This window comes from Rhinoderma darwinii, chromosome 4, assembly GCF_050947455.1.
Source record: "Rhinoderma darwinii isolate aRhiDar2 chromosome 4, aRhiDar2.hap1, whole genome shotgun sequence".
Taxonomy (NCBI): domain Eukaryota; kingdom Metazoa; phylum Chordata; class Amphibia; order Anura; family Rhinodermatidae; genus Rhinoderma; species Rhinoderma darwinii.
The window spans coordinates 240,117,506-240,142,943 of NC_134690.1; the positions used below are offsets into that span (position 1 = coordinate 240,117,506).

Consider the following 25,438-nt stretch of genomic DNA (forward strand, 5'->3'; position numbering starts at 1 on the left):
TCCCACGGAAGTGCTTCCGTGTGCTGCGCGTGATTTTCACGCACCCATTGACTTCAATGGGTGCGTGATGCGCGAACAACGCACAAATATAGGACATGTCGTGAGTTTTACGCAGCGGACACCCACTGCGTAAAAATCACGGACTGTCTGCACGGCCCCATAGACTAATATAGGTCCGTGCGAGGCACGGACGTATATCAAGTTCGTCTGAATAAGCCCTAAGACTGTAGAATTCTTGGAAATAGAATATTGTGTATTTAAGTAATTTAACTAATAATGTACCTGCTTTTTGTTGTTATTTTACTTTTGTTTTCTATTTGCTCAAAATAAATAAGAGCATTGTTTGCCAAATCCTGAGTGAGGACTATTTATGACGGCAAGAATACCCACACCCCAACAAGTATAGTGCCCCCATAAATGCCCCATACAGTATAATGCCCCCCACAGTATATTACCCCCTTTAGCGCCCCACAGAGTATAATGCCACCCTTACTGCCCCCACATACAGTATAATGCCTGCTTTAGTACCCCCCACACAGTATATTGCCCTCTTTAGTGCCCACCACACAGTATAATCCCCTCTTTAATGCCCTCACACACTATAAAGCCCCTCATTGCCCTCCTCCACAGTATAATGCTCCTTTTACTGCCCCCATACAGTATAATGTCCCCTTTAGTGCTCCACAAAGTATAATTCCCCCTTTAGTGCTCCAGTATAGCAAGATGCCTTTTTTACCGACCCCCACACAGTATAATGCCCCCTTGTGACGCCCAGTATAAATAATGCCCACTTATACCACCCCACACACAATATAACGCCCGGCCACCTTTTAGTCACACTATCACACAGTATAATTATGCCCACTCCACACAATATACATCCCCCCTTTTGCCCCCAACAGCCCCCTTATGCCCCCCACTCTGCCACTATGTCATATTAAAATAGGGTATAAATAATGGCTGCCTCGCAGTCTGGAGACCTGGGAATTGAGCACTGGTTAATTTTACTCACCACTTGTCCGGGTCGTTCTCTGTTCTAGGCCCGCCGCTGCACTGTAAGGCTGGATTCACACGAGCATGTTCGGTCCGTAAAGAACGGAACGTATTTCGTCCGCATGTCCCGGACCGAACACACTGTAGGGAGCCGGGCACCTAGAATCATAGTTATGTACGACACTAGGAGTCCCTGCCTCGCTGCGGGACAACTGTCCCGTACTGTAATCATGTTTTCAGTACTGGACAGTAGTTCCACGGAGAGAGGCAGTGACTCCTAGCGTCGTACATAATTATAATGCTAGTAGCCCTGCTAGTAGCACTGCTCCCTGCAGTGTGTTCGGTCCGGGACTTGCGGCCGAAATACGTTCCATCCTTTACGGACCGAACATGCTCGTGTGAATCCAGCCTAACACACACGTTTAATTGTCATGTGTCACGTCATGTGTCTCAGTACATCACAGACGCAAGGGCTTCAGAAATACAAGCCAGGTAGTGGAGCCAGCACAGCACCCCCTTCCACCTGCTGGAGTGATGCGCCCTGTGCCATTGCACAGGTCGCGCACCCCAATGGCTGGCCCTGGCTTGGGGCACACATAAAACATTTTCAGTGTTCCCACTAGTGTGTTAGGGTATGTTCACACGGCTTATTTTCGTCCATTTTTCGGGCCGAAAAATAATAAGCAGGACGCCTCCAAACATCTGCCCATTGATTTCAATGGGAAAAACGGCGTTCTGTTCCGACGGAGTGTTTTTTTACAAGGCCGTTTTAAAAAACGGCCGCGCAAAAAAAACGCCCGCAAAAAAGAAGTGCATGTCACTTCTTGAGCCATTTTTGGAGCCGTTTTTCATTGCCTCTATAGAAAAACAGCTCCAAAAACGGCCGTAAAAAATGCTGTGAAAAACGCGAGTTTGAATAAAAAACGTCTGAAAATCAAGGGACAGCTCCGTATTTTCAGAAGTTTTTTTGCGAAACGTGTGAACATACCCTAAGGGCGGATTTACAGGAACGTGTAATACGTCCGTGCAACGCGCGTGCTTTTCACGCGCGTCGCACGGACCTATATTAGTCTATGGGGCCGTGCAGACAGTCCGTGATTTTCACTCAGCGTATGTCTGCTGCGTGAAACGCACGACAAGTCCTATATTTGTGCGTTGTTCGTGCTTCACGCACCCATTGAAGTCAATGGGTGCGTGAAAATCATGCATGCCACACGGAGGCACCTCCGTGGGACGCACGTTTTTCACTCAACAGCAGTCAAAACTATGATTGAAAACAGAAAAACAGAGTGTCATAATGATGGCGGCTGCGCAAAAATCTTGCAGCCGCGCATCATATGGTGATGACACACAAAGCTGTTAAGTGCCTTTTGCGCGCGCAAAACACCGCATTTTTTGCGCGCGCAAAACGCACACGCTCGTGTAAATCCGGCCTAATCATGTGAACATAGCCTTAAAATGGCCCTGCTGACACTACCAGCACTTTAACCCCTTGAGATCCAGCCAATACTCATTAGTAACTGATTGTGATTTGGAAGGTGATGGTGACTGGCAGAAAAGCCAAAATAAAAAATGTATGCAGGCAAATGCTATTTATAGTGAGCACCATATTTATGAAGGCACATTGTCACTTTTACCAACATAAATTATGTGTTATGACGTGGCTCTACTGTCACACCAAGTGCAACTGATTAGGTCTGCGTTTTCATGGGTTTTCGTTGGTGTACTTCACAGCGTTTTTTAGGTTAGAAACGCTGCGACCAGACGTTACTTTAACGTATATAGTGAAATATAGAAACACTACATACAAAAACATTTAGGTTTGTTGCGTTTTGTTGATGTTTCTGGGGTCAGTGGCCTTTTTTTATTTCTTAACCCAGCATTCTCTGGGTACGAAACTTTTTCTGATGTTTAGGACTTCAAAAACACCGGAAAAAAAGGCATGTTCAAAATGGTACAAAATAAAAAACACTATCAAAACTGCTTGTAAAAAAATGCATTGAAAACGCTTGAAAGTCATTACGTTCTCTTTACAAGCATTTAAAAACACTGTTAAATTAGTTAAATGGCGATACACTAAAAATTGGCTGTTTATGCCTTCTACGCCTCCCTCCAACAGGATTTCTTTAACTCATAAACTATTACTTTCACAGACAATGTAGCCTTAAAGAGTTAAATCTCAAAGTAAGCTCTGCAACATTTGTATATGTTGTGATATATGTATTTCCCAAGGATACAATGTGTATCTAATAGAATTAAATATTTATACATGAGAGGTGAATGTTATGAAACCAGATTCAGCCTGCAAGTCCTGTTCTTTGTACATGCTGTAACCTTACGGTGGGCTTGAAACTGGCCAGGGAGGGGCTGGGCAGTGAGTGGCACCACAAAGGAAAAGACAGCAGGTGCAGAATTAAATACGGATCGCTAACAAAGAATGTGAGTGGCATGTTGGAAGAAGATAAGAGCAGGGAGGATGCTGCATACTGCTGAGTCTCAGCTACTAGCTGCATAGTACTGGCTGGGCCAAGGCTGACGTCACCCACCCTCCAGCAGCAGCAGCAGGACCACAAGTGATTGAATGCATAAAACAGACGGGCAACCTCTCATCTCATTGCCATCCAGCCCACAGCAGCTGCAAGACAGGAGCACAAGCCATGGAGGCAGATGCCACTCTAGTGATCTGAGCTGGATTCTGAGGAGCAGGCATCATAGGATCCATGATGGTGTGACAAATAAGAAGAAAGTGGACCATCCCTTTTACAAAACCTTATTGCCAGGGAAGCGACTGTCATCACAGCTACAAGATCAGCTGCAGTGAGCCACATGTAGAGGAGACTCCTGCCTCCTCCTTGATGTTTCTTCATGCTGAATGATTCTGCTGCTGGATAAGGCTTGTGCCAGGTACTGCAGGCTGCCGCATTCTTCTTAGGATGAGATGGATCCAGTTTTCTATTTCCATAGGATTGGATTTATATAACCATTGAACAGACCCAGCTGAGAAAAATCCCCTGCTGAGTGTTTATCAGGGTTTATGGTGCACGATCACCAAAATAACACAGTACATTTGGATTTCTGCATGCTCAGAGCCAAGGAGATTGAATCAGAAAAGGAGATGCTGTTGGTTTGGGATGTATACACTTAAACATCATAGCCAAAATGCTGAGGATACTCAATGCTTCTGAATATTAGTGCCGCCTGGGGGCGCTATCCTCTTCTGTTCAATTCTTATCCTTGAGCCTGGAAGATAAAGCAACAAGGGCTTATATGTGCCATTGCTGTGAAATAGGAGAGATTCAGTGATTATACAGACCTGTAAAGGAGATCTTTATACTGGTTTATCTTGTGTTTGTATTATTTATACCTATCTGTATCCTGCATTTTTGCTGGGCACAACTTGCAGTCAGGGCCTCTCAGGAACATAAGGAGAACTGTGCTTGCCCAGTCAATATGACTCACCTACAGGCTGGCCTGTCTCCTGAGACACTGGAGAAAGCTCGTTTGGAGCTGAATGAGAACCCAGATACCCTGCACCAGGATATCCAGGAGGTAAGAGACATGGTTATTACCCGACCAGATATTGGTTTCCTCAGGACAGATGATGCCTTCATCTTGAGATTCTTAAGGGCGAGGAAATTTAACCACTTTGAGGCTTTCCGTTTGTTGGCCCAATATTTTGAGTACCGACAACAAAACCTGGATATGTTCAAGAACTTCAAGGCCACTGATCCAGGTATAAAGCAAGGGCTCAAGGATGGATTCCCAGGAGTACTCTCTAATCTTGACCACTTTGGCAGGAAGATACTGGTTTTATTTGCTGCCAACTGGGACCAGAGCAGGTAAATGTGGGGTGAAAATATTTTTATGCAACTGGGTAAAGCGCAATTATGGTATTAAATGCATTAAACAAGCCTTGGAATAAATATTATTCATGTAGCTTTCCTGGTAGTTGTAATTCTACACAATATATTCATTTCTGGCTTTGCTATTTTTATGTTTTGGTGTGAGTATAACACACTTGGGTTTTGTGCTCTCTAAACTTTTTATTTCTATGAAAATAACATTTCCAAATCAATGGGCCAGGTTTTGGTTATTGGACATGTTTCATCTCTTTAGTATCAGTGACTACCAGACAGCTTTTTTTTTTTATTTTTTTTACTGTTCTGGAGAGACGAAAAGCAAATCTACAACAAAAATTGGAAATGTAGCTCAAATATATCCATTGTATTGTTTGACTAGGTATATGTCTTTATCCTTAGAAGAATTGTTTATTGCGTCTCATTAACACGCAGATATTTGTTTTCAAAGTTACATCATAACCACCAGATAATGATTTTATTGCAGGTACATGGGGAAACAGTTGTTTTTCCTAGTAAGAATTCAGTATTAGGTATATTTAACAGAGAGTGGAGTATTAACATTCCTTTTATTGCACAGTACGTGACACCCATTCTATTTCTCCTCATGTGCTTAGAAGGATCCTGTACTGTATAACGTGAGCATGTGCGCACAATGGTTCCATGTCAAGAGTTGATTTTGCTGTCCATAATGTTCTGGTAAATTAGATGGCACTTGTATAAAAAAATTTCTTAAGGGAATTTAGCAGATATTTTTTTTTCCTGAAACACAATGCAAATTTTTTTTGCCTTGGAGGAAATGTAATAGAGACAATAGGTCAAAGTATATTGACCGGTTATGCTGACCACTTTATTAAAGGACAATGACCCCAAAGATCCAGATACATTTTAAAAAAAATGTATGTAATGAACAGCTACGAAACACACATTTTCTAATCCAATTATTATTTTTTTGTGTGGGTGGAGGAAGGGAGAAGAAGCTTAACATTTGGAGTGATGGTTTGTCATAGTTGTACCCATCTGCCTGGTCCTGCAGGCCTTCAGCAAGAAACAGTTTGGCAGTGTATACATGGGTTTGGCACAGTAATGGAGGTCATTTGGAGAAACAGTCTGCTAAATTCAACTTTTTTTTTTTGTTAAACCCCTATGCTGTGCACCAAATCTTCATCTGTCATAGATCCAAGTAGAATTAGATCTTGGACACTTTATGTGAGGACCCTTTGGACAGTTTTGGACCGCACATACGTTCCAAGATCTGACAGTATCATATTTTTTATAGTGATACTGTTACATGATTAAACACACAACCCAGTTTTTTCATTATTACATAATTTGTTTAACCCCTTAAGGACGCAGCCTAGTTTTGGCCTTTAGGCTCAGAGCCCATTTTTCAAATCTGAAATGTGTCCGTTTATGTGGTAATAACTTCGGAATGCTTGAACCTATCAAAGCGATTCTCAGATTCTTTTCTCGTGACACATTGGGCTTTCTGTTAGTGGTAAAATTTGATCGATACATTCAGTGTTTATTTGTGAAAAATAGCAAAATGTACAGAATATTCTGAAAAATTTTCATTTTCCTGAATTTAAATTTATCTGCTTGTAGGGCAGATGATTATGCCACACAATAGTTACTAATTAACATTTCCCATATATCTACTTTAGATTGGCATCGTTTTTTGAACATTCTTTTTTGTTTCTTGAAAATTCCAAAAGCCTTTTTTTTAAGGTACCTGTTCAGTTCTGAAATGGCTTTGAGGGGCCTATGTATTAGAAACCCCCATAAACACCCCATTTTAAAAACTAGACCCCTCAAAGTATTCAAAACAGCATTTAGAAAGTTTATTAACCCATTAGGAATTTCACAGGAATTAAAGCAAAGTGGAGGTGACATTTGCAAATTTAATTTTTCTTGCAGAAATTCAATTTTATTCCATTTTTTTTCTGCAACACAGAAGGTTTTACCAGAGAAACACTACTAAATATGTATTGTCCAGATTCTGCAGTTTTTAGAAATGTCCCACATGTGGCTCTAGTGTGCTCGTGGACTAAAACACAAGACCCATGAAGCAAAGAAGCACCTAGTGCATTTTGGGGCCTTTTTTTAATTAGAATATATTTTAGGCAGCATGCCAGGTTTGAAGAGGTGTTGAGGTGCCAAAACAGTAGTAATCCCCTAAAAGTGACACCATTTTGGCAACTACACCCCTCAAGGAATTCATTTATGCTTGTTGTTACAATTTTTGACCTGACAGTTATTCACAGCACCTATTTGAATTGGGCTGTGAAATAAAAAAATGACATTTTGTCCAACAAGATGTAGTTTCTGAACAAAATTTCTTATTTTCACTGGGAACAAAATGCCCCATTTTTTTGCCCAATTTCTCCTGAGTGCAGCAATTCTCCATTTGTGGAGATAAATTGCCGTTTGGGCCCCCATAAATTGTAATGTGGGTTCTCCCGGGTACGGCAATACGCTACATGTGGCTGTTATCTGCTGCCTGGGCACACAGCAGGGCTCAGAATGGAAAGATGAGGGGGATAAGCTGTGCGGAGTGCATCAGGGTCAATTCAAAATCAAGGGATGTATGGTCAATTTTAAAACAATCTTTTATACAGAGCCCTTGTTTTTCGGGACACGTGTCACATTGATGTGTTGTGTCCTTTCTTATCCCCCTCTTATAGCAGACTCTGCACCTCTTTTGACTCTTTCCCTTCCCACCAGTTTGGGGAACTTCTCCTGGAAAGTGTTGCCCTGGTACTATACGTGTGGCCTGGCTTCCAGAAGTACTGTGTGCCCCCCCTTCCTGGTCCCTAAAAATAAGGTTCTTGATAACCACCTTTTGAAATTCCAGGAAAGTTCCCCTCTGGCCTGCACATCGACGTAGCACGTAAGCATTGTTCAATGCCATCCGTATGATGTGCAGCTTCTTATACCACACCCTCGACTTCCGCATGGCGCTGTAGGGCTTCAAGACTCTATCTGACAAGTCCACCCCTCCCATGTACCTATTGCAGTCCAGGATGCAGTCTGGTTTGGGGGGACTGTGTACTGGTACCTCGTCCTGGTACATGGGTACTGGTGTGGCCTTGTATTGTTGTCAATACAAGGACATCTCTCTTGTCCTTGTACTTGACACACAATATGTTGCTGCTAGAATGTGCCCTGCTCTCACCCCTTCTGAGTGTTTGCCCAAGCAGAGTCTTAGGGTATGTTCACACGAGGGCATCCGTAACGGCTGAAATTACGCGGATGTTTCAGCCTGAAAACATCCCCGTAATTTCAGCCGTAACGGCATGTGCAGGCGCTTGAACGCCGCGTCCATTACGGACGTAATTGGCGCTGCTATTTATTGGAGTCAATGAATAACGGCTCCAATTACGGCCAAAGAAGTGACAGGTCACTTCTTTGACGCGGGCGTCTATTTACGCGCCGTCATTTGACAGCGGCGCGTAAATATACGCCTCGTGTGAACAGACAAACGTCTGCCCATTGCTTTCAATGGGCAGATGTTTGTCAGCGCTATTGAGGCGCTATTTTCGGACGTAATTCGGGGAAAATTGTTTTAGAGAACAAGTGGACTTCCCTGACACTAAAACTAACTAGGGCGAGGGTTCCTAACACTAAACCTAACTAGATTTTATGTGAACTTCCCTAACGCTAAACCTAACTACAGCAACGATTCCCTGACACTAAGCCTATCTTGATTTATTCCGAGCTTCCCTAACACTAAAACCTAACTAGATTATTCCGAACTTCCCTGACGCTAAACCTAACTACGGGGACGGGTGCCTGACTCTAAACCTAACTAGATTTTATGTGAACTTCCCTGACGCTAAACCTAACTACAGTGATGGATCCCTAACGCTAAACCTAACTACGGTGACGGATTCCTGACACTAACTAACCCTAATACTAAACTAACCTGTTAAATTGGCTAAACTATGTTTTTGTTTTTTGTTATTTTTTATTTTTATATATATATATTTTTTAGTTTTATATATTTTATATAGATAAAAAGGAAAACATAATCCTCAGGTACCAAGAAATTTGGTCCTCAAGACTGAGAAGTGGTCAGTGATAGGAGATCACTGAGCAAAAACGTGTGGGGAACACAAGAAGGAAGGGAACAGGAATGGGTAGTGGATGGTGAGGTGGGAAGCAAAAAAAAGTGCTTTTTGTAACTTTTTTTTTACTTCTCTCTTCTGTCTCTCTGCTCACAACCGCTCTGAACGCCTCGCTTCCTCCAACAGAGATGTTCGGGGCAGTTGCAGCAGGATGTGATGTCAGGGAGAGGAAGTGAAGAGACCGATCACCGCTATTGGTCAGTTAGTCACTGACTAGCCACTAGCGGCAATCGCCGAGGCGGGACCATCGCGACAGGTCCCGGCACATTGAGCTGTGATGGCCTGCTGACGAAAACCGCAGCTATCACAGCTCATGAACGCGCCCGGCATGAGCGCCGCTGTATTAAAAGCAGGACATACTATTAGGTCATGGGGCGCGAACTATACAGTTACCATGACCTAATAGTACGTCCAGGAGCGGGAAGGGGTTAACCATATTATAAAAAATCAGCAGATTTTGGGTGTTTTTTATTTCCTTTGCTGGTTTATGTAAATGTAAATTTTCTCTCTCTATGCTTGCTGAGTGGGCAGGCTCTTCCTGGTGTGATGTCAGAACTGTGCTGCAGGCTTTGAGCCAATCCGATGTCATCCCCTGCCATTCCCCCTCCCCTATTGCTATTTCTTTTTACTGTTTTACTCTAAATATAATCTAGAGACTGAGGAGGTTTCTGAACATTTCAGAGAGTACTACAGGCTACTGGAGGTAGATGCCCCTTTCCCCTAAAGTGATATATTACAAAGTTTTATATCTTTACATCTACTACACATTTATAATTAACACATTATAATGATAGCAGTGGCGTAACTACCACCGTAGCAGCCGTAGCGACTGCTACGGGGCCCGTGCCGGCGGGCGACACGGACCCCCTCATGCCGTGGGCCCCGTAGCAGTCGCTACGGCTGCTACGGCGGTAATTACGCCACTGCTATCATGGCCGCTATGGCTGCTACAGCGCGAAGCCACTGAACACTACGGCAGAGCAGGGAGGTATCTCCCCGCTCTGCCATTAAACAAAAGACATGTATCCCCTATCCGCAGGATAGGGGATACATGTGTGATCGCTGGTATTGATAGGGAGAACGGGGGACTAAAAGTCCCCTGAAGTTCTCCATCGCAAACCTCGGACTTCCGGGGTCTGTGTCAGCAGCTCCGCAGAAATGAATGGAGCGCCGGTCGCGCTTGTGCGCATGCGTGACCAGCGCTCCTTTCATTTTTATTGAGCTGCGCAGACGCCGGAAGTCAGAGGTTAGTGATGGAGAACTTCGGGTGGTTCTCCCTATCGCTGCCAGTGATCACACATGTATCCCCTATCCTGTGGATAGGGGATGCATGTTATTTGCAGGACACATGGGGGGGGCTGTATGGCGTTCCCTGCAGGGGGGGGCTGTATGGCGTTCCCTGCAGGGGGGGCTGTATGGCGTTCCCTACAGGGGGGGGGGCTGTATGGCGTTCCCTACAGGGGGGGGGCTGTATGGCAGTCCCTACAGGGGGTTGGGCTGTATTGCGTTCCCTACAGGGGGGGCTGTATGGCGTTCCCTACAGGGGGGGCTGTATGGCGTTCCCTACAGGGGGGGCTGTATGGCGTTCCCTCCAGGGGGGGCTGTATGGCATTCCCTGCAGGGGGGGCTGTATGGCGTTCCCTACAGGGGGGGCTGTATGGCGTTCCCTACAGGGGGGGCTGTATGGCGTTCCCTACAGGGGGGGCTGTATGGCGTTCCCTACAGGGGGGCTGTATGGCATTCCCTACAGGGAGGACTGTATGGCGTTATCTACAGGGGGGGCTGTATGGTGTTATCTACAGGGGGGGCTGTATGGCGTTCTCTACAGTGGGGGCTGTATGGCGTTCTCTACAGTGGGGGCTGTATGGCGTTATCTACAGTGGGGGCTGTATGGCGTTCCCTACAGTGGGGGCTGTATGGCGTTAACGCCATACAGCCCCCTCTGTAGATAGCGCCTTATAGTCCCCCCTGTAGATAACGCCATACAGCCCCCCCTGTAGATAACGCCATACATATCTACAAAGGGGGCTGTATGGCGTTATCTACAGGGGGGGCTGTATGGCGTTCCCTACAGGGGGGCTGTATGGCGTTCCCTACAGGGGGGGCTGTATGGCGTTCCCTACAGGGAGGACTGTATGGCGTTATCTACAGGGGGGGCTGTATGGTGTTATCTACAGGGGGGGCTGTATGGAGTTCTCTACAGTGGGGGCTGTATGGCGTTATCTACAGGGGGGCTGTATGGCGTTATCTACAAGGGGGCTGTATGGCGCTATCTACAGAGGGGGCTGTATGGCGCTATCTACAGAGGGGGCTGTATGGCGCTATCTACAGAGGGGGCTGTATGGCGCTATCTACAGAGGGGGCTGTATGGCGCTATCTACAGAGGGGGCAGTATGGCGCTATCTACAGAGGGGGCAGTATGGCGCTATCTACAGAGGGGGCAGTATGGCGCTATCTACAGAGGGTGCAGTATGGCGCTATCTACTGAGGGGGCAGTATGGCGCTATCTACAGAGGGGGCAGTATGGCGCTATCTACAGAGGGGGCAGTATGGCGCTATCTACAGAGTGGGCTGTATGGCGCTATCTACAGAGGGGGCTGTATGGCACTATCTACAGTGGGGGCTGTATGGCGTTATCTACAGGGGGGGCTGTATGGCGTTATCTACAGGGGGGGCTGTATGGCATTATCTACAGGGGGGCTGTATGGCGCTATCTACAGGGGGGCTGTATGGCGCTATCTACAGAGGGGGCTGTATGGCGCTATCTACAGAGGGGGCAGTATGGCGCTATCTACAGAGGGGGCTGTATGGAGCTATCTACAGAGGGGGCTGTATGGCGCTATCTACAGAGGGGGCTGTATGGCGCTATCTACAGAGGGGGCTGTATGGCGCTATCTACAGAGGGGGCTGTATGGCGCTATCTACAGAGGGGGCAGTATGGCGCTATCTACAGAGGGGGCAGTATGGCGCTATCTACAGAGGGGGCAGTATGGCGCTATCTACAGAGGGTGCAGTATGGCGCTATCTACTGAGGGGGCAGTATGGCGCTATCTACAGAGGGGGCAGTATGGCGCTATCTACAGAGGGGGCAGTATGGCGCTATCTACAGAGTGGGCTGTATGGCGCTATCTACAGAGGGGGCTGTATGGCACTATCTACAGTGGGGGCTGTATGGCGTTATCTACAGGGGGGGCTGTATGGCGTTATCTACGGGGGGCTGTATGGCATTATCTACAGGGGGGCTGTATGGCGCTATCTACAGGGGGGCTGTATGGCGCTATCTACAGAGGGGGCTGTATGGCGCTATCTACAGAGGGGGCTGTATGACGCTATCTACAGGGGGGACTGTATGGCGCTATCTACAGGGGGTGGGGCTGTATGGCGTTATCTACAGGGGGGGTTGTATGGCGCTATCTACAGGGGGGCTGTATGGCGGTATCTACAGGGGGGCTGTATGGCGCTATCTACAGGGGGGCTGTATGGCGTTACCTACAGGGGGGCTGTATGGCGTTATCTATAGGGGGGCTGTATGGCGTTATCTACAGGGGGGGCTTTAAAAAAGGCACTATCTACAAGGGGGTGGGGTTGTGTGACACCCAGGGGAGGGGGGGCCCCAGTCACAAGTTTCCTATGGGGCCCAGTCTTTCCTAGTTACGCCCCTGAATGATAGGTACCCTTTAAGTCAAGACTTTGACTAGGCCAAACTGTAAGTTTTTTTTCTCAGCTATTCAGCTGTAGACTTCATTGTCTTGCTGTATAACCCATAAAGAGGAGACCACACATCCTCCTGGTATATAATATTCTTACAGTGTCAGAAAAAAAACCAAGGAAAACAGAGGTAACATTTTCCCCAACAAGAAATTATAATTTACTTCCTATCTTTGTACTTATATGGAGGCTTGAGGGAGAAATGTGTAGTAATGGAGACCCTAACTATTATTATTCTTAGAACCTTATCTCAACAATGGTTATTATCACTTCAGACAACAGTGAACAAAGCAGGCAAGTGTATTGTCTTATATTGTAAACTGCCTTTAATTATACTTATTGTTCTCTAAGTCACCAGAAGCATTATTTCCTTTGGATTGACTACTAGCATGAAATCCAGTAAATTTTTGCATTTCAATAATAAAATACCTGATCTAATATTCACAAAAACAGTCGACTGCACTATTGATTCTTTCAAAACAAACGGAAACCTTACACAACGGTGACAAATGGAAGCCATAAGCAACGGAAGCATTACCATTGAAATCAATGGTAATGCAAACGGAAACCTAGGCCTTTCCGTTGAGGGGCTCGACGGAAACCAATGCTGAAGTGAACACAGCCTAAGATGAACCTTTCAAGTGGACATAAGTAAACATCAAGGTACAATCAATGGATACATTCTCAATCGAGCAAATAATATAAGTATTAAATATATGTACAAATATGAATGTAATTGCTGATGGTGTACAATTCAATGAAGATTCAGGATCCTAAACTCCAGGGGAAAACAATGTGTGAGAATCACTATTAACAATTTTTCGTGTTGATAAAGTGGATGCTTAGACAATAGTTTTACCAGGGATCTTTTTTAGTTTTGAATCCAGATGTAGCAGTAGCTCAGGAATTCCCTAGTCATGTTTTAGAAAAGTACCAGATGATCCTGAGTTTAGATCTTTCCTCGTTTAAACCCTTACAGACCAAGCACTTTTTTTATTTTAATTTTCGCTTTACACTCCTTGCATTCTATGAGCCATAGCTTTTTTATTTTTCCGTCAACGGAGTGGTATGAGGCTTGTTTTTTGGGGGAGGAGTTGTAGTTTCTATTAGCACCATTTAGGGTCAATGCACATGGTGCGTAATACGTGCGGTTTTGCCGCAGCTTAAGGGTATGTTCACACGGCTTATTTTCAGCGTTAAAAAACGCCCCGTAAAAAAGATGTGCATGTCACTTCTTGAGCCATTTTTGGAGCCATTTTTCATTGGGTCTATAGAAAAAACAGCTCCAAAAAGGGCCGTAAAAAACGCTTGATGCATAAAAAACAACTGAAAATCAAAGGCTGTTTTCCCTTGAAAACAGCTCCGTATTTTACAGCCGTTTTTAGTTTGCCGTGTGAACATACCCTAATACAGTACCAGCATAGAAAATAAGATTCCAGGAAATCTCATGTACACGCTGCAGTGTTTTTCTGCACGTAAATTGACCTGCGGTGTGGATTTTAAAATCTGCAGCATGTCAATTTATCTTGCGTATGAACCTGGGAATTGCATATGCACCTGGGAATTGCATATGCCTAGTGCTGAGGAAAATCACACCAATATCCACAGCATAAAAACGCACCGAAAAACGCATCAAAATGTAAAAAACGCACCGAAAAATGCATAAAAAAAAGCAGGATTAGGTGTGGTTTTTACCTGCATATTTCCTGCGTATTGCTGCAGTTTTGGTGCGTATTTTCTGCAGCAAAATATGCAACGTGTGCATGTAGCCTTAGCCCCTTCTTGCATTTTCACGTAAGGCCTTATTTACACGAGCGTATATTTCACATCCGTGATACGCGCGCGAAAATCACCCACGTCGCACGGACCTATGCAAGTCAATGGGGCCATTCAGACATTCCGTGTTTTTCACGCAGCGTGTGTCCGCTGCGTGAAACTCACTGCTCGTCCTATACTTGAGCGTTTTTAGCGCATCACGCACCCATTGACTTCAAATCACGGACAGCACACGGACACACATCCATGTGCTGTGCTTGATTCGCGCAACAGTTGCTCACGAAATGATGGGAAAAAGAAAACCACCTCCTTCATTTCATTTTGTAAACCTCAAAACCGCGTGGCATAAGGATGCCATACGCGCAAAAATAACGGAGACACGCACCAAACACTGATGACACACGGAACTGCAAAGCACGCCAAATGCTGCATTTTTTACGTGCGCAAAATGCAGACGTTCGTGTAAATAAGGCCTAACTGTAGTGGGGGAATGTGGCCTGTTTGCGCATTACCACGTGCATGTACGTGATGGTGTTTGCGTGGGCACAAGAACTGTGCCCGCACGATCACCGCGGGAGCCCGACTGTAACTGATAGCCGGGCTCCCGCTGCAATGGCTGAGATTGAAAAAAACTTCAATCTCAGCCGTTTAACCTATTAAATGCAGCGGTCAATAGCTACCGTGGCATTTAAATCTTTTGACAGAGGGAGCTCCCTCTGTCACCCATCGGCAGCCAGTGAACGCGATTGCCAGCTGCCGACGGGTTCCCATGGCAGCCAAGGACCTAACAAAGGCCCCCATGCCTGCCCTGGCTATATGCCTATTAAATATGCCTATTAATAGATTGCCTGTCAGTTTTACACTGACAGGCAATAATGCTTTGGTATACTAAGTATACCAAAGCATTATATCTGTGATCAGAAGACCGCATGATGAAGTCCCCTACTGGGACTAAGAAAAATAATTAAGAACAGTTAAATAACGTTTTTGAAAAAATAAAAAAAATCTTTTTTTCCATAAAAAGTGGTTTTATTTAATAAAAGTGTAAAAAAGACATGAAAAGTACAAAAGTTGTAGCTCTTGGAATATGAAGATGAGAAAAATAGTTCAGACTTTTACGGACGGAGCAATACCAATTTTCTTTATTTTTTGCTTTATTTCAGAGGAAAAAAGGGAAAAGGTTTGTTTTTTTGAACTTTTAGTTTGTTGCATTTTTTTTTTTACTAATAAAAACGTTATTTAGCTTTTTTTTTTTTTTTTTACACAATCTATTAGTCTCCCTAGGGGACTTGAACTAGAAATCATTGGATCGCTAGTACAATGCACGGCAATACTAATTTTTACCGGCTTCTGTTAAGGGCTTAACACAGGCAGAGTGAATGCAGTCCTGGGGACCCCTGGTCTGCCATGACAACCATCGGCACCCCACAATGGCATTGTGGCGGTGCCGATGAGCTGTCAGGGGGGCCGCCCCCTCTCTATAATGCTTCAGATGCTGCGGTCACAATTGACCGCAGCATTTGAGGGGTTAAACGGCCAGGAACAGCGCAATCCCTGTTCCTGTCCATTAGTAGCGGGTGTCAGCTGTGTATTACGCAGCGTATGGAGCACACCCAGCGCGCTGCATACGTCTCTCCCTGCATCTCGATGTGCACTTACGTCAAGGTGCGTTAAGGGGTTAATTTAAATGTTTGTATTGTGTAAGAAATATATTCATATAGGAGTTGCATTCTGCATTTCAGATGAATGCAGAGATAGACATAAGTACGGGACATTTATATAGAATGAACAGAGGACTGGAAGTCAATGAAGTACAAAGCCTTGTGAAAGTATTCTGTGAAAGTGTTTTTACTGTTTTGTTGCAGTACAACCTTGAACTAAAATGAATTTTTTGGGGTTTGTGTCATTTCATTTACCATTTTCATGCCTACCACTTTGAAGGTGTAAACTATTTTTCACTATGACACAAACTATAATTAAAGGGGTTGTCTGGAGAGATAAAATTAATCAGGATAGGATAGGCCATCAATATCTGATCGGTGGGCTCTCCGCACCCCTACCAATCAGCTGTTTTGAAGAAGCCTCGGCCCTTGTGGGAGTTCCCTTTCATCGCTCACGCTGCACAATAATGTAAAACGCAGAGACACTTGAATCTGCGGTTCATAGTATTACATCATCTCCCATTCAAGAGAATGGGAGAAGGCTGTAATACGGTGAACTGCCACTAATACTGTGTCAGCATTTGAGAGTATCAAGCAGTGAAAGAAATGAAGAGGAAGCAGCATGAGCGCCGCGGCTCCTTCAAAGCAGCTGACTCGGACAGAACATTTAGATATTCTATCCTATTCTGGAGAAAGGCCTTCAATGTTATATCCCCAGACAACCCCTTTAAGACAAAAAACCGCAAACTTTAAAGTGCTCACCCTATGAAAGTCAATACTGTGTGGAACGACCTTTTGTTGCTATTACAGATTTAGCACATCTAGATACTGGGATTGTTGACCATTTTTCCAAGTAAAACTGCTCCAACGCCTTCAAGTTAGATGGTTGTGTTGATGTACAGCAGTCTTTAAGTCACGTCACACATTCTCAGTTGGATTGAGGTTGAGGTTTTGACTAGGCCATTCCAAGACGTTTACATGTTTCCCCTTAAACCCCTCCAGTGTGGCATAAGCAGTATGTTTAGGGTCATTGTCCTGCTTGAATGTTAACCTCCGTCCTAGTCTTAAATCCCTGGCAAACAAACAGGTTTTCCTCAGGAATTGCCCTGTATTTACTGACATCCATCTTTTCTTCACTCCTAACCAGTTTTCCAATCCCTGCCAATAAAAACATCCACACAGCATCATCTTCCTACCACCACTGTGCTTCTTTGTGGGAATAGTGTTCTTGGGGTAATGGGAAGTGTTGGGTTTGTGCCACACATAGCGTTTTCTGAGATAGCGAAAAAGTTGCATTTTAGTATCCCCTGACCAGAGAACCCTCTTCCTCGTTTTTGTGGAGTCTTCCACATGGTGTTTGGCAAACTCAAAATGTGTTTTTCTTATGGGGTTTTTTAAGCAATTACTTTTTTTTTCTGGCCACTGTTCCATAAAGTGTATAACCTATAACGATAACTCCAACAAGAGGATAAGGGGGCTCCCCTTCATATTCTGAAAACCTACAGTAGACCATAAGGAATACAAATGCCCGAGGAAATATGTGAAAAAATATTATATTCAAATTTATTAGCAAAAGTCAAGAGAACAATAAATGACAATAATACAGTCAGTTAACGAGTAACAAAGTAAATACCAATATGGCAAATAGGAAACGCAAAAGGATGTCCTTTGTGTGAGGCCCCATGCAGACGAATGTAAAAGCACCCGTAATCACGGGCCGTAATTACGGCCCGTAATTACGAGCCCATAGACTTCTATTGGCCACGGGTACCTCCCCGTATGCTTACTAGAAGGTGCCTGGGCCGTTGAAAAATATAGAACATGTCCTATTTTAGGCCATAATTACGGCACGGGCAGGCCCATAGGAGTCTATGGGGCTCCTGTAATTACAGGTGACTACGTTTGTGCACCCGTAGTTACGGGAGCGTTGCTAGGCGACGTCAGTGGATAGTCACTGTCCATGGTGCTGAAAGAGTTAAACAATCGGCAGTAATTCTTTCAGCACCCTGGACAGTGGCTTCTGATCACAATATAGATCAACCTGTAAAAAAAAAACTTACCCATACTTACCCAGAACTCCCTGCTTCTTCCTCCAGTCTGGCCTCCTGGGATGACATTACAGCCCATGTGACCGCTGCAGCCAGTCACAGGCTGCAGCGGTCACATGGACTGCCGCGTCATCCAGGAAGGTCGGGCTGGATGTCAAGAGAGGGACGCGTCACCAAGACAACGGCCGGGTAAGTATGAATTTCTTTTACTTTTACTACGGAAAGGACTGTCCCTTCTCTCTATCCTGCACTGACAGAGAGAAGGGGCTGCCGATTAGTGCAGTTCAATTTTGCAGCGAAAACGTGCCCATAAATACGGTTGGAATACTGGTGACACCGGACCCGTATTTACGGGCACGGGTGCGTAAATACTGGTGCAATACGGGTCGAATATGTGTGACCAAGGACCCGTATTTACGCCAGTATTTACGGAAGGAAAAAAATATGTTCGTGTGCATGAGGCCTAAGACTATAGGACGTTACTAAATGGTTATGGGTGAAAACCATATAAGGCATAAATGTACTAATGAGAGGTGTCGACCCTGGTCTGTCTTATTTGGTTTGTTAATTGCATAGGCCATTTTTATGGGTTGGCAGCATACATTAGACTGGGTATTTTTCTTAAAGAGACATATTTTGTCCTCTCTTTAGTATGGTTATACCTTATGTGGTTTTCAGCCATAACCATTTGCTAACATCCTATGCTCTTACACCAAGGACATACCTTAGGCTCTCCTATATGCCACATTGGTATTTACTTTGTTATTCCTTGTGATGCACCATATGGTTGTTATTATTATATTGTATACTATACCCTGTTTGAGCCAGAGTTTGTGTGTGTTTTTTGCTAGGAGGTGCATTCTTTGCATTTGGGGCTTATCAGCTTATGCCCTCCTTTCTTCCACTATTTTAACTGACTATTATTGTCATTTATTGTTTTCTTGACTTTTGCTAATCATTTTGGATATAATTTTTTTAAAATATTTCTTCAATTCCTGATATTCGTTATGGTCCATTATAGGTTTTCATTGTTCCATAAAGCCCCACTCTATGGACAGATAATTCCATCTCCGTTGTGGATCTCTGAAGCTTCTTTAGTGTTATTGTTGGTGTCTTTCTTTAATCCCTAATTAATACCCTTCTTGCCCAGTCTGGGAATTTTGGTGGGCAGCCTTCTCTTGTCAGGTTTGTAGTTCTGCCATATTTTTTCTATTCTATTATAAGGAATTGTATCATGCTCCGTGGAATGTTCAAAGTTTGGGAATTTTTTTTTATAACCCAACTTTGATCTTTAGTTCTCCACAACTTTGTCTCTGACCTGTTTGTAGAACTCCTTGGTCTTCATGTTACTTGCTTAGGGTATGTGCACACGTAGTGACCAAAAACTTCTGAAAATCCAGAGCTGTTTTCAAGGGAAAACAGACCCTGCTTTTCAGACGTTTTTTGACCAACTCGCATTTTTCGCAGCGTTTTTCGCTGCGTTTTTTACGTCCGTTTTTGGAGCTGTTTTCATTGGAGTCTATGAGAAAACAGCTCCAAAAACGTCCAAAGAAGTGTCCTGCACTTCTTTTGACGAGGCTGTATTTTTACGCGTCGTCGTTTGACAGCTGTCAACCGACGACGCGTAAATAACAGGTCGTCTGCACAGTACGTCGGCAAACCCATTCAAATGAATGGGCAGATGTTTGCCGACGTATTGTAGCCCTATTTTCAGACGTAAAACGAGGCATAATACGCCTCGTTTACGTCTGAAAATAGGTCGTGTGAACCCAGCCTAAGTGGTGTTGCAGACTCGGTGGCATTTAGAACAGCTGTATTATCACTGACATCATGTGACAGATCATGTGACATTTTGATTGCACAAAGGTGGACCTTATTTAACTAATTATTTGACTTTGGAAGTTAATTGGTTTGGCCAGACCTTAGAACTTTCAGTTTTTAGGTTTTGTTTTTTTTGTTAAACTATTTTTTTTTAAATTCACTGTAAGGGTATGTGCACACACACTAATTACGTCCGTAATTGACGGACGTATTTCGGCCGCAAGTCCCGGACTGAACACAGTGCAGGGAGCCGGGCTCCTAGCATCATACTTATGTACGATGCTAGGAGTCCCTGCCTCGCTGCAGGACAACTGTCCCGTACTGTAATCATGTTTTCAGTACAGGACAGTTGTCTTGCAGCGAGGCAGGGACTCCTAGCATCGTACATAAGTATGATGCTAGGAGCCCGGCTCCCTGCACTGTGTTCGGTCCGGGACTTGCGGCCGAAATACGTCCGTCAATTACGGACGTAATTAGTGTGTGTGCACATACCCTAACAATTTGGACTATTTTGTCAGGTCAATTACATAAAGTCAAATTTAAACTCCATTTTCCTTCTAACAAAACAGGAAAAACATCAAAGGGGGTAAATAATTTAGCAAATTGCATATATTGCACATCTACCATGGTTTACCGCAGAGAGAGAAAATCTGAGTTTAGTAATCTGCATGTGGAATTTTTTAGCTGTGAACCGTGAGGTAGGAGCTCAGTATGTAAAGAATTGTGGTTTTTGATATCAGGAGGCAAAGTAAAGGCCATCCATTAGAAATCTGTTTGAAAACAGTAGAAGCAACACTGCAGAATTTCGGAAGCATAGACTTATAATTAATCTGTATTGTAACCAGTACATTCATAGGTAATGCTGCAGGGGCCAGCCCATTGTAGTATATTCGTCCCAACCAGTGGCAGACCACCCATACAGCTGATACTACCTATCCTACCAGATAATCAGGCCCCATGCACGCGACCATAAAAATGCCCGTAACTACGGGCCCATAGACTTCTATTGGCCACGGGTACCTTCCCATTTGCTTACGGGAAGGTGCCAGGGCCATTGAAAAATATAGAACATGTTCTATTTCAAGCCGTAATTATGGTACGGGCAGGCTCATAGAAGTCTAATTACAGGTGGCTACGTGTGTGCACCCGTAATTACGGGAGCGTTGCTACGCATGGTATTCACTGTCCAGCGGTAGTCACTGTTCAGGGTGCCGACAGAGTTAAACAATCAGTGCTGGATAGAGAGAAAGGGCTGCACTGATCGGCAGTAACTCTTTCAGCACCCTGGACAGTGACTGCCACTGGACAGTGAGTACCATGCGCGGCGCTCACAATATAGATTTCTAATGTTTCCTTCAAAAACCCGCAACAAAAAAAAGTTCATACTTACCCAGAACTCCCTGCTTCTTCCTCCAGTCCGGCCTCCTGGGATAACGTTTTATCCCATGTGACCACTGCAGCCAATAACAGGTTGCAGCGGTCACATTGACTGCCGCGTCGTCCAGGGAGGTCGGACTGGATATCAAAAGAGGGACGTGTCACCAAGACAACGGCCAGGGTACGTATGAACTTCTTTTTCTTTCTATCGCTGCGTTCCACTGCGGAAACTCTGCCTGAAAGGGCTGCCCCTTCTCTCTATCCAGCACTGATAGAGAGAAGAGGCTGTTGATCAGAGCTGGATAGAGAGAAGAGGCTGGTGATCAGTGCTGGATAGAGAGAAGGGGCTGCCGATTAGTGCAATATCTCTCTCTACTTGTAAAGAGAAGCAGAGAAAACGGGTCCGTAAATACGGGCACGGGTCCGTAAATACAGGTTAAATACGGGTGACAAAGGACCCGTATTTACAGGAGGGAGAAAATACGGTCGTGTGCATGGGGCCTCAGTCCACATCAGTGGTGTCTATTTATACAGTATATTTCTACCACTCATTCATCGTAACCTAATGCAGTGGTAAGGTGCGGCCTAGGTGGTATTTGGCCTCTTGCAGGAATGACAGCACGAAAGGTAGTAGTAGAGAACTTGAAAACTTTTTATTCATAGGCCGGTGCCAATAGTGCACACAGTCACAAGTAAACTCAGTTCTTCACAATGTGGAAGGCACAGTAGTTAGACATTACGCAGGCTAAGATGGCTGGTGTGCTTTTGAATTTGTCACAGACATTTTGTCAAAGGCACCCCTCCCTGATTCAGGGGTTGGTTCAGCAATAAAGGTATGTAGGTTGCAAAATGGCTTTCTGCTACTTCCTGGTTGTTCAGGCCTAGAAGGCCACAAAATGACTGCTCACTACAGTGCTGTTCTGTGGGCCGTCCGACACCTGCACACCCACCACTTCTAACATGCATGGACACCAGACAATGGTGGACTCCTGCGCTCACCCACCACTCGCTCTTCAGGACCTCTGCCCCACATATCCTGCAAATAAACAAAGTAAATAACGCAAAATATATGCAATATGTATGCAAAGCAGTTCACTGAGCTTAACAGCCCCTCCTCCAATGCTGTCATCACAGTAGCTGACCACTTTTGGTTCACAACCTAGAGGGGAAAACAAATAGCAAAAAATAGTAAAAAGCAACACTTTTTAAAGGTACAATGCACATATTACTGTCACGTATGTAAAAGGCCACAGAGGGCCCAAAATACAATAAGCATGTAAAGAAAAACATTTTCCCTTTAACTTGGGAATTTATCCCCCATACGTTACACAGTAGCCTTGCATAGTTTCAGTAACTTATACAGTATATTTATCCTCCCTAGTTTCAGAAATCCCATACTGTTTATTCTTTCTACCCAGTGCACTTATATAGTATATTTCAAATTCTGCCTTATTCAGTTCATCTACTCTCCAACCAGTGTCAGTCCTCTCTTGCAATATATTCCCTGACCTGACCAGTGTCTGTCCTCTGATCTCAACTAGGCTCCTCTAACGTTGTAGCATGATTGCTTTTCTGTACGGTCTAGGACTGTTATCTGTGTCTCTGCCTGCGCAGTGATGCAGAAATCAGTACTTCCATTTTGCAGCTTGCATAATGCAGCAGGTGAATAACTAACAATCTGCTCTACCAAACATCATTTCCTTTCCACAACAGAGAAGCACTGACTGCTTTCCTGTAACTCACACTGTGCCTGGAGTAGGAGATGCTCTTATAGATCAGGATCATAGAGGGGCTACCTGCACATTATGATTACAATGGTACCCTATGTCCAGGCCTTTGGAGAAAGTTGAGTAATTTAAGACCATTCTAAATACATATACTATTTCGGCAGGACTTTATGTCAGTAGTCCTTAGAGCTGGTTTTGCAGTGCATTAAGCATACCTCCCAACTTTTGAATTCGGAAAAGAGAGACATTCTAAGCCACGCCCCCTAACTACGCCCAATATCCCGCATAAACACATCAAATCACGGCCAGATCCTTCTGCAAATAACAAGCGCACATCCTCACTGCGGATCTCTAGACTGTCTGGATATCACAGATATTATATTTCAGGTTATATCGTCTTTGTGTTACTTTTCCTATCTTGGGTATAACATTTGTTCATCACGGCAGCTGCAGGACAAACCAAAAGGCTGAGAACAATGGGAGACCCTGTGGTGGATGACTTTTCAATTGACAGGTAGCAGAGTTACATGATGGGGATTTTTTCCAGTTGTGTAACTCTGCTACCGGTGAATGGAAAAATCATCCACATGAGCTCCCTTATAGATCGCTCCACACAAAGCCCACCTGTAGATCGCTCCAAACCCAGCCCCCCTGTAGATAGCACCACACGCAGCCCCCCTTGTAGATCGCTCCACACACAGCCCCCTGTAGATAGCACCACTCACAGTCCCCCTGTAGATAGCTCCACACAGCCCCCTGTAGATTGCTCCACACACAGCCCTCCTGTAGATAGTGGCACACACAGCCCCCCTTGTAGATCGCTCCACACACAGCCCCCCTGTAGATAGCTCCACACACAGCCCCCTGTAGATAGCTCCACACACAGCCCCCCTGTAGATAGCTCCACACATAGCCCCCCTGTAGATAGCTCCACACACAGCCCCCCTGTAGATAGCTCCACACACAGCCCCCCTGTAGATAGCTCCACACACAGCCCCCCTGTAGATAGCTCCACACACAGCCCCCCTGTAGATAGCTCCACACACAGCCCCCCTGTAGATAGCTCCACACACAGCCCCCCTGTAGATAGCTCCACACACAGCCCCCCTGTAGATAGCTCCACACACAGCCCCCCTGTAGATAGCTCCACTCACAGTCCCCCTGTAGATAGCTCCACACAGCCCCCTGTAGATTGCTCCACACACAGCCCTCGTGTAGATAGAAAAATCATCCACATGAGCTCCCTTATAGATCGCTCCACACACAGCCCACCTGTAGATCGCTCCAAACCCAGCCCCCCTGTAGATAGCACCACACGCAGCCCCCCTTGTAGATCGCTCCACACACAGCCCCCTGTAGATAGCACCACTCACAGTCCCCCTGTAGATAGCTCCACACAGCCCCCTGTAGATTGCTCCACACACAGCCCTCCTGTAGATAGTGGCACACACAGCCCCCCTTGTAGATCGCTCCACACACAGCCCCCCTGTAGATAGCTCCACACACAGCCCCCTGTAGATAGCTCCACACACAGCCCCCTGTAGATAGCTCCACACATAGCCCCCCTGTAGATAGCTCCACACACAGCCCCCCTGTAGATAGCTCCACACACAGCCCCCCTGTAGATAGCTCCACACACAGCCCCCCTGTAGATAGCTCCACACACAGCCCCCCTGTAGATAGCTCCACACACAGCCCCCCTGTAGATAGCTCCACACACAGCCCCCCTGTAGATAGCTCCACACACAGCCCCCCTGTAGATAGCTCCACACACAGCCCCCCTGTAGATAGCTCCACACACAGCCCCCCTGTAGATAGCTCCACACACAGCCCCACTGTAGATAGCTCCACACACAGCCCCCCTGTAGATAGTTCCACACACAGCCCCCCTGTAGATAGCACCACTCACAGTCCCCCTGTAGATAGCTCCACACACAGCCCCCCTGTAGATAGCTCCACACACAGCCCCCCTGTAGATAGCTCCACACACAGCCCCCCTGTAGATAGCTCCACACACAGCCCCCCTGTAGATAGCTCCACACACAGCCCCCCTGTAGATAGCTCCACACACAGCCCCCCTGTAGATAGCTCCACACACAGCCCCCCTGTAGATAGCTCCACACACAGCCCCACTGTAGATAGCTCCACACACAGCCCCCCTGTAGATAGTTCCACACACAGCCCCCCTGTAGATAGCACCACTCACAGTCCCCCTGTAGATAGCTCCACACAGCCCCCCTGTAGATAGTTCCACACACAGCCCCCCTGTAGATAGCACCACTCACAGTCCCCCTGTAGATAGCTCCACACAGCCCCCTGTAGATTGCTCCACACACAGCCCCC

The 25,438-nt window shown here is 45.4% G+C and overlaps 1 protein-coding gene across 1 annotated transcript in view; it reads left to right on the forward strand.

The window, feature by feature from the left end:
- The first annotated feature begins 3,392 nt into the window (after positions 1–3,392).
- LOC142759773 (clavesin-2) overlaps positions 3,393–25,438 on the forward strand; it is a 75,509-nt gene continuing 53,463 nt past the window's right edge. Inside the window, exon 1 of the mRNA XM_075862313.1 lies at positions 3,393–4,832. Within this exon, the coding sequence (XP_075718428.1) occupies positions 4,444–4,832 (389 nt within the window). The 5' untranslated portion in view covers positions 3,393–4,443. The remainder of the gene's footprint in view (positions 4,833–25,438) is intronic.